Source organism: Adiantum capillus-veneris, chromosome 26 (assembly GCF_014529385.1).
Source record: "Adiantum capillus-veneris isolate H3 chromosome 26, ASM1452938v2, whole genome shotgun sequence".
Lineage (NCBI taxonomy): Eukaryota > Viridiplantae > Streptophyta > Polypodiopsida > Polypodiales > Pteridaceae > Adiantum > Adiantum capillus-veneris.
This window is the reverse complement of record NC_140956.1, coordinates 118,746,059-118,754,093: the sequence shown is the minus strand read 5'-3', so window position 1 is coordinate 118,754,093 and position 8,035 is coordinate 118,746,059. Positions and strand designations below refer to the sequence as shown.

Sequence of the window (8,035 nt, the reverse complement as noted above, 5' to 3'; positions counted from 1 at the left end):
TGACTTTGTAAAACTGCGTTGGGGGAAGGAAAGGAAAAAGGAGGACCGAGAAAAGACGCTGACGTAAGGTGTGAGTATGCCAAACTGAGACCGCATGATATAGACACTTGGATGCTGAGGTGGAGGGCTGGGATTCGAATAGAAGCGACAAGACCTGAGGAAGCTGACTTGGGCAGAGCAGCGCGTGAGGCTGTTTGGGTATTAATCCCGGCGCATCCTCCACTTCTATATATCAGCTCCACGCCCACAGTTTAAAAGGGGCCTTTGATCTGCGCTCTCTCCCCCCTCTCTCTCTCTCTCTCGCACACACACACACACACACACACACTCTTCGTACAGCCGCAGTTGATCGCCTGCAAAACCACCCATCACTCGCTATATCTTTTCTATTTATTCTGTAGAGCGCATTGCTAGATTATTCCAATCAGGTAGCTCAGAAATTGGCTAGCAGCATCATCTCCGCTTCATATTTTATATAAAATATTACGTATATGGATCCCTTCAACCAGCAGCATGATTCCCCTGCGTCAATTGGTCCGGACGATCATCATCTTGCAACGGCCAGCTTTGATCTCCCATTGATCATCTCTGCTCATGAGCAACTGGAAGCTCAGCAGCTCCTCCAACAAATTGGGTGGACCTATTACACAGTTTGGAAAGAAGTGCGCTCTCCACTTCCAGGGTATTAGTCCATCTTTACTATCGACTATCCTCACAGCATATATGTCAGCACTTATATAATTAGGAATCAAATTATATTACTAATGCTGTGTAAAGAAATTAGTAATTATCTGGCTCGAAGTCAGTCTCCAACTAACTACCTCTTGATAAATGCTTCCAACACACACGACTAGCTTAGCAAGTTCATCTTAATTTAATGCTGATGGGAAGTTAGAACTCTTGCATTGCTGCTATATATATTATATATGTTAATGTTAATGCCGGGGCCGGCTGTCTGCAGGCTTGCGTGGAGTAGAGGAGACGTGAACGAAGCATTCGCTGGCACCAGTACAGCCCCGGATCATAATTATCAACAGATGATGAGGAGCCAAGGTTATGAAAGGGGACTAGTCTTGCAGAGATTTTACCAACAGTGCCGCTTGCTGCCCCTGGGATTAGGGTACGTGATATCTTTGTCTTTGCAGCTATAAGTGATCAGTTACTGCAAAGAGAATTCCTGTAATTGGTACTGCAAATATTAATTGGTACTGCAAATATAGTACTCTAGCTAGGATTGAGTGGCTGCATCTCACGTGCTTGTTTAATTGTATATTTTATGATGGAAAGCCTTGTCCTTTTGGGAGTTCTTAGGATTAACGCAATGTCAACTAGCCAATCACATTTGAGAGCCCGCCGGCCCACACAGAGTACTTGGCATAAGAAGTTTTGGACAAATTCTTACAATAATTCCCACATTGTGCCTTACTTCAACATCATGAGCTTCTGCTCGAGAGGTACCGCATACCTAGCTAGGTACAATTGGAGGCAGGGGACCACCGGCCCCACCACGGCTCATGATGTTATGCATTGTATGAAAAACACTCCAAGAGGCTTCATTTTCCTACATGAGAAAATTTCTAAATCTTCTTGTGTGGGACCCTACAATTAGCTATGACCCCACTCAATGAACTAGTTACATCTGCTAACTAGTTAATTAGTTGCATAGATTTTATGAGATTACTAGTTTTGTTGACCTGCATTTTTTATCTTGTACTCGATACATTTACCTATTCATGTCTCACCTCTGCAGCTAGCTGTATGCAATGTGACTACTGACGTTGTTCTGTGCATGTAGCTGGGTTAATTTGTCGATTAATCCTCTCCTAAACATACGTAATGTATATTTCGTGATGCATAATGCAGGATTGCTGGAAGAGCAACAAGAAGCAGGCAGCATCAATGGGCTTCAGGAAATGAGCTCTTGCAACAAATAAATGCTTTAAGTAGCTATAATCATCAACCAGCTCCCCTTGCCTTGCAAACTCATGGATTTCAGGTGAGCTACTAGTACTGACTCTAGACCTTCAATCAACCAGAATTTGTTCATCGCTGACGTGGTCTTCATGACTTCGATCCTAATTAAGGGACTTTTGTCTCCTGTTCTGTAAGCAGACTATAGTTTGTGTACTTTTGCAAGAGAATGCTGGAGTCTTGGAGATAGGCACCACAGAGCTGGTAAGTGCTATGTCAACGTTAGTATATTAAGTGGGCATGGCCACATGATAAAAGATGCATCATTGGTCGACAGTACGACAGTACGACAGTACGTCATGGCAATTGACATGCTAGCGACGTCCTAATCTTTTGCTTAGATTCTAATTTAAACTCCTCAATAGGTTCCAGAGAGTGGTGGTAGTACTTCTATGCTACCCCAATATTTATTGGAGTTCACAAATACAATTGGTACCCAGCTGATCGACGGTGGCAGATCAGGGCCGATGCCGGCCTCAATGCCTTCAAACATTTGTAGACAGTATTCTGGAATATCTGGAGAGGCAGAGTTGAAGCAGAATACTACAGCACTGGGTTATGCATTAGTAAACCCAATGCAAATATACAGAAGTAGAGCTATGGCCAGAGAACCAAGCCTCTCATTAAGTTCCTACCTCTCTTCTTCCTCGCTAAGCTCCTCATCACCTTCTTTGGAACAAACGATGAGTCCTAGCACTGCAACTCAACCTTCTTTCAGTAATTATAATGATGAAATGCTTAGCTGGATTCCTACCAGCTGTGATCTACCAGCTGCACCAATGAGCATGGTAGCTAGCTTTAATCAGCTTGACATTCTCAATCAAACAGACAACTCACACACATTATATGGTAGCTCTTTCTCTATTATGCCGAGTTTGAGCTTGGAAGTTCTTGATCATAATGTCCATGATCCAGGCACGGCACCCTCTCCTTTCTATAGTAATCAACAGCTTCTCTTTGACAACCCTACCTTCAGCTACTTCTCATCATCAAGAAATGTCATGGATGTTACGCCGTCGAGTCCTCCTTTAATGCCTTTTTTGAGCGACTACAGGCCTCAACAGCTAGGTACTGAACCATCTGGCCAGATTGCTGGTAATGCAATCGAGGAGGTAAAGGATGGTTCCAGTGCAAGAAAGCAGATAAGTTCTGCGGGTGTTGGAGCGGACATACTTGGCACTGATAAAAGAAGCAACAGAGACTTGATAATGCAAATGCAGGGATCAACAAGTAATATTGTCAACCCGGCTGGATCAGATGCAGCGAATCTCAATCAGATTCCTTTTCATGCTGTAGACAACCCCGGACCAGATCGGCCTCAGAGTAGATTTGTGTTTAGCGCTTTTCAGCCGTGGAGTTTAACGGTACAACCTAGAATGAAGAGGCCCAATCAGCTGAGATCAAATATCAATACAAACAAATACAGTGTGAAGCAGATATTGCGAAATCGCTTGCCCCAGGTCGCAAACATGATGAATGCGGAAAGGGCTGCTGCGGGAGCTGCTAATTTTGTGTTGATGAGACGACAATTAGAAGCAGCGGCATCAATACAGCATCACTTAGCTGCGGTGAAAGACGATTATAACCAGGGTGCTAGAGGAGCAGGTAGTGTTAATGTGGAAACAGCAACAGTACAGGATCAGACTAATGAAGCAGCATCTGCCAAGCAGCACATGTTTGCAGAGCGAAATCGCAGACGCAAACAAGGGGACTGCATTTCCATTCTCCGCACTCTCGTGCCCAACATTACCAAGGTAATTGACTGGCTCGCAATATTATAACTCTATACCGGGCTTATTCACATTCTATGTGAGCCATATATTGCAAAACTTACAAGCAGTGCATCTTGCATTTTTTGCATGTAGCTTGACCAAACGCCTAAGTAGTTATAATTAAAGGCTTTGATTTATATTCACTCATCAGGCTTATCCACACTTTTGGCTTGTGAACAAGCCATACGCAAGCTGCATAACAGGCTGAGCGTACGCCTCGCACGCGGGATCGCATTTGTTTGGCAATATACCTCGTTTGCCAACAAGCAAAAGTAGGCTATACACAGCTAATCATCGGATATCATCAGCTAATTGTGACAAGCTATAAAGTTTTGCATGTCCTCTAACAGTTTCTTGAACAATTCTTGAACGTACGATCGAGTATCTCAAAGAAGTCCAAAGCCTTGTCCATGATCTTCAACGACAGAACGATTCATTGCAAAAGAGCAACAGTAGGGACCTTGGGAATACGATGGGGAGCCATGAATCTGGTTCACAAAACATAGATATTGCTACTACGGAAAAACTGGCCCATTCTACTAGCTTATTCAAACCACATGCAAGCTGTGAGTTCTATCATTCCTCTGAAGAGGAACAAGTCCATCCTCATTTTGAGCTAGGTTTCAGCATTGAGCATAGAGATGTAGATGCAAATGCAGCCATCATCAACATTGTAACAGCCCTTGAACAGAAAAAACTACAATGTATTGATCTTAAAATGGAGCTTGATCAAAACTCAAACTACTTGCTTGCAAAGATCGTGGCACAATTACATAAGGTAAATCAGTTTATCCTTCCTCAGTTAGTACTTGTTTGTTGTGGATCTAAGCCTCCATATACATTCACATGGCTTTCTAAAATTTCTAAAATGCAGGATGGAGAGAACTACACCCCAACCTTAACAGAGATCCATGATATAAAACAATGGTGGGCATATCATGTTGATCGAATATCCAAATAATGTAAGGTTGAAATGATGTAGTCACATGAAATACGAGGTAAAGGTGAATTTATCCCACATTGAAGCCATTGAAGGGAAAAGAGTTCTCTTATGTAGCTTTGATTTGGGTATCAGTCTATGGCTAGTATTGCCACATATATTTTAACCATGGATTACTTGTGATCGACATAGTGCGATAACATATATCATAATCGGTTCTCTAATATCAAAGTTTTATGGACTTCTGACATAGTTTTTGTTGGCACACAATAGTAAAATGATATTTGCACCCAATCTTTGCTTAAGCGAATATGGTCTTTTGTACATACCGGCTCTAGAGCTTATACTTAATAGACAAGGCGACAAACTTTGTTCAAATGAAGTGAGATTCATATGGTCTTTGCCTCTGTCTCTCGTCTCTCTCTACACAGCCACAAAATGTCATGTGGGAAACCATACAGATGAAAAAAATTAAGGAACATCTTGAATCTTATAGCTTTGGTTATCAGTACGTGCGCGGCAAGGCGGCAAACATTCTTTAAGGTTCAAACATGTGCATCAAGTATAGAAATCTAAAAAAAACCTCAAATCTTGGATTGGCTGTATTCCTTCACAAAGAAAAATTCTCGAGTCGAATTATATCACGATGGACTCTCAAAGAGTTATGCTCCCAGGAGTTCAAAAAGAGCAATCTCTAGTAACTTATATGGTGGTAAAAGAATGTTGCGTGAAAACTGATGGCCACTTCTTGTGAGATTATTTCCCCAATGAACTAAATACTGAAGATGTGACATACGGCCAAGCTTCGTACTACGTAGGTATGGGGCCAAAGATCGAGCTGGTTTGAATTAAGATCAAGAGCCTGAAGATGGGAGCAAATATTGCCCAAGCAAGCTTCAAGTGTATGAGCTACTACAACAGTGCCAACATCAACAAGCGACAAGAGGTGCTCCTTGATGGCTCCTATACACACCTGCAGAGGATGCTGGACGAATGCAGAGCAGATGTAGAAAGACTAAGAAGGCTACATAGCAATGGAATTCGGCTTGTTGCCCGCCTGCATGATTTTCTGGAAAATTGGACAGCTTAGAAATGAATCTTGAACATCAATTTTGTTTTGTAACTATTGACCAAACAATACCCTGTGCGGTAGCTTTTTGTAATTTCGCTCCTTTAATATAAATCTGCTCTCACCCTTTATGGAAAAATATTGCCCAAGCTGTACTTACACAAGAAGATATAGAAATTTTTTCATGTAGGAAACTGGAGTCACAATGTGAGAATTATTGTGATAATCTGTCCAAAACTTCTTGTGAATTAATTAGCTGGGATTGCACCAACACTACAAGAGGTTGTGTGCTCTTGTGATGCTGTTAGCGACGGAAATACACTAGGTTTTTATAACCCCCGACGTCACTAAAACCGTCGCTAATAGCGTCGCTACGAGAGCGTCGCTATATGCGTCGCTATATAGCGACGCTCATAGCGACGGTTATAGCGACGTTTACACAGAAGTCTATAGCGACGCTCCAGAGCTATAAATAGCGACGCCTGAGAGAATTGTTTTTTGGTGACAAGGCATTGAATGCCTTGCCACCCATCAACCATATTGTACTTGATTCACTTTTTTAAAAAAGTGCAAGAGTAGATAATAGACCCAAAATAGTCACCCACAAGACGCATTGTTTGCAAAATTGACAAGCGTAAAATTGACAATTGTACACATCATAGGCAAAATGAATTGATTGGCAAATGTAATAATGACAATTGTACAACATCATAGGCATAAAGAATTGATTGGCAAAATGAACTGCGGTGACAAATGTAATAATATACATGGTTCAAAAAGACGTATAAAATCCGTCTCATGATACATAAGCTATGAGAAACCCTAAACTATTGCTATCTAGCTACGGCTAAACTGACGTCGTCTAGTCAGACGTCTCATCGCGTCCAAGCGGCGTATCTGTCGGATTCTGCAAAAAAAGACAATAAAACAGCTTTCAGTAAGTATAAACATATAACGACATTTATAAAACAATACAAAAAATAGAAAAGAGTAAACCCTAATACTAACCATGCCACCGCGAGAACTGAAAATGTCCATCAGGGCGTTTAAGCCCTTCTTGCCTGCGTACTCGCGCTCGTACGGTGTGGGATCACGTCCTGTCATCGACCACTGTCAAAACATACAAAGATTTTATTATGTTAGAATTAAAAAACTCATAAACCCTAAACTATCGAACATAAAGAGAAATGCGAAAACACTTACAAAATCGGCCTCAAATGATGCCCATCCACCGCTCCCCAAGTGGTGCGAGCTCCCTGCCTCTACTCGCGCTCTGGATGCATCCTTTTGTTGCTTCCACTTGTCGGGATTCTCGCGCGCTGCTTTCTTCGCATTCTTCCAATCTTCTTTGGCCAGCCAATCTGGCATGTTCCACCCATGCTTGATTGCTTTTTGCACTTCGGAACGCTTGTGTTTGCAGTATTCGCGCATTCGAATCTTCATCAGGTCTTCATTGAAGCGTTGATCCCGTGTTGGAACGGGAAACTCATCACGAAGTATGCTGATGACTCTAGCTTTTAAATCACTTGGTACTTCACTCCATTTGTTTAGTATGTAGTGTCTAAACAGCTGAGAGCAAAGACCACGCATGCGCGAGATCACCTTCTTGCCGTAATCATCCATGATGATGCCGCCGCTGAAGTCGACGGAGTAAGGCAAGCCCTCTGGCCGGTGACGCGTGAACCTGGGTGTCCCGGTAGGGGTCTCTAACGGCATGTCGATGGGGGTACGGACGTCAGGTGTCTCCACCAGTGTCTGGGCCCCGAAGCGAGGAGTGTAGAGTGGGGTGGCTCCTGGCGGAGTAGGTAGAGGTGTGTAGCTGCTAGGAACAGTCAGCCGTGCAAAACCTAGCGTAGATGTCGATGTTGTGGCTGGTGTGGGGGCGGGCAAAGAAGGGGAGGGTAAAGAGCCTCGTTGAACACGAGGCGGTGTGGAGGCATCGGCGGCGGAATCCCCACAACAACCGCCACCGCCACCACTAGAGCGTCGGTGTCTAGACGAGTTTGAAGATCATCTCGTCGACACCGAAGCTTCGGAGCGCGCCGAATGCTCCGAAAGAGAGGGAGATGCGGATGGAATAGGAATGCGCGATGATGCGCCCGAGCGATGACGCTCCACGTACCACTGTCTCTGCTGCTGCCATTTCCCTCTTGAATAATAGGTCTTGAGTTCAACTCCTCGTCGGCTAGATCTTTAGGTCTTTTAATTTTAATTAGTTTCCTACGACGTTAAATTAGTTTCTCTCTCTTTCTCTCTCAATGTGTGTGCGGTTTTTTGTTTATG

The 8,035-nt window shown here is 43.2% G+C and overlaps 2 protein-coding genes across 2 annotated transcripts; both read left to right on the top strand.

Annotated features, from left to right (window-relative positions):
- Nucleotides 1-268: 268 nt before the first annotated feature.
- LOC147424067 (uncharacterized) lies at nucleotides 269-4,215 on the top strand. The gene is made up of 6 exons (XM_086501678.1): nucleotides 269-682; nucleotides 962-1,120; nucleotides 1,864-1,996; nucleotides 2,113-2,175; nucleotides 2,337-3,725; nucleotides 3,895-4,215. The coding sequence occupies exons 1-6, from the start codon at nucleotides 492-494 to the stop codon at nucleotides 3,949-3,951; spliced, it is 1,992 nt and encodes a 663-aa protein (XP_086357804.1). The 5' UTR covers nucleotides 269-491; the 3' UTR covers nucleotides 3,952-4,215.
- On the top strand, nucleotides 4,105-4,967 carry LOC147424066 (uncharacterized; the record flags this gene model as incomplete). Its single annotated transcript, XM_086501539.1, has 1 exon — nucleotides 4,105-4,967. A coding segment is annotated over one exon (600 nt), but the record flags the coding sequence as incomplete, so codon positions are not given.
- Between the last annotated feature and the right edge of the window lie 3,068 nt (nucleotides 4,968-8,035).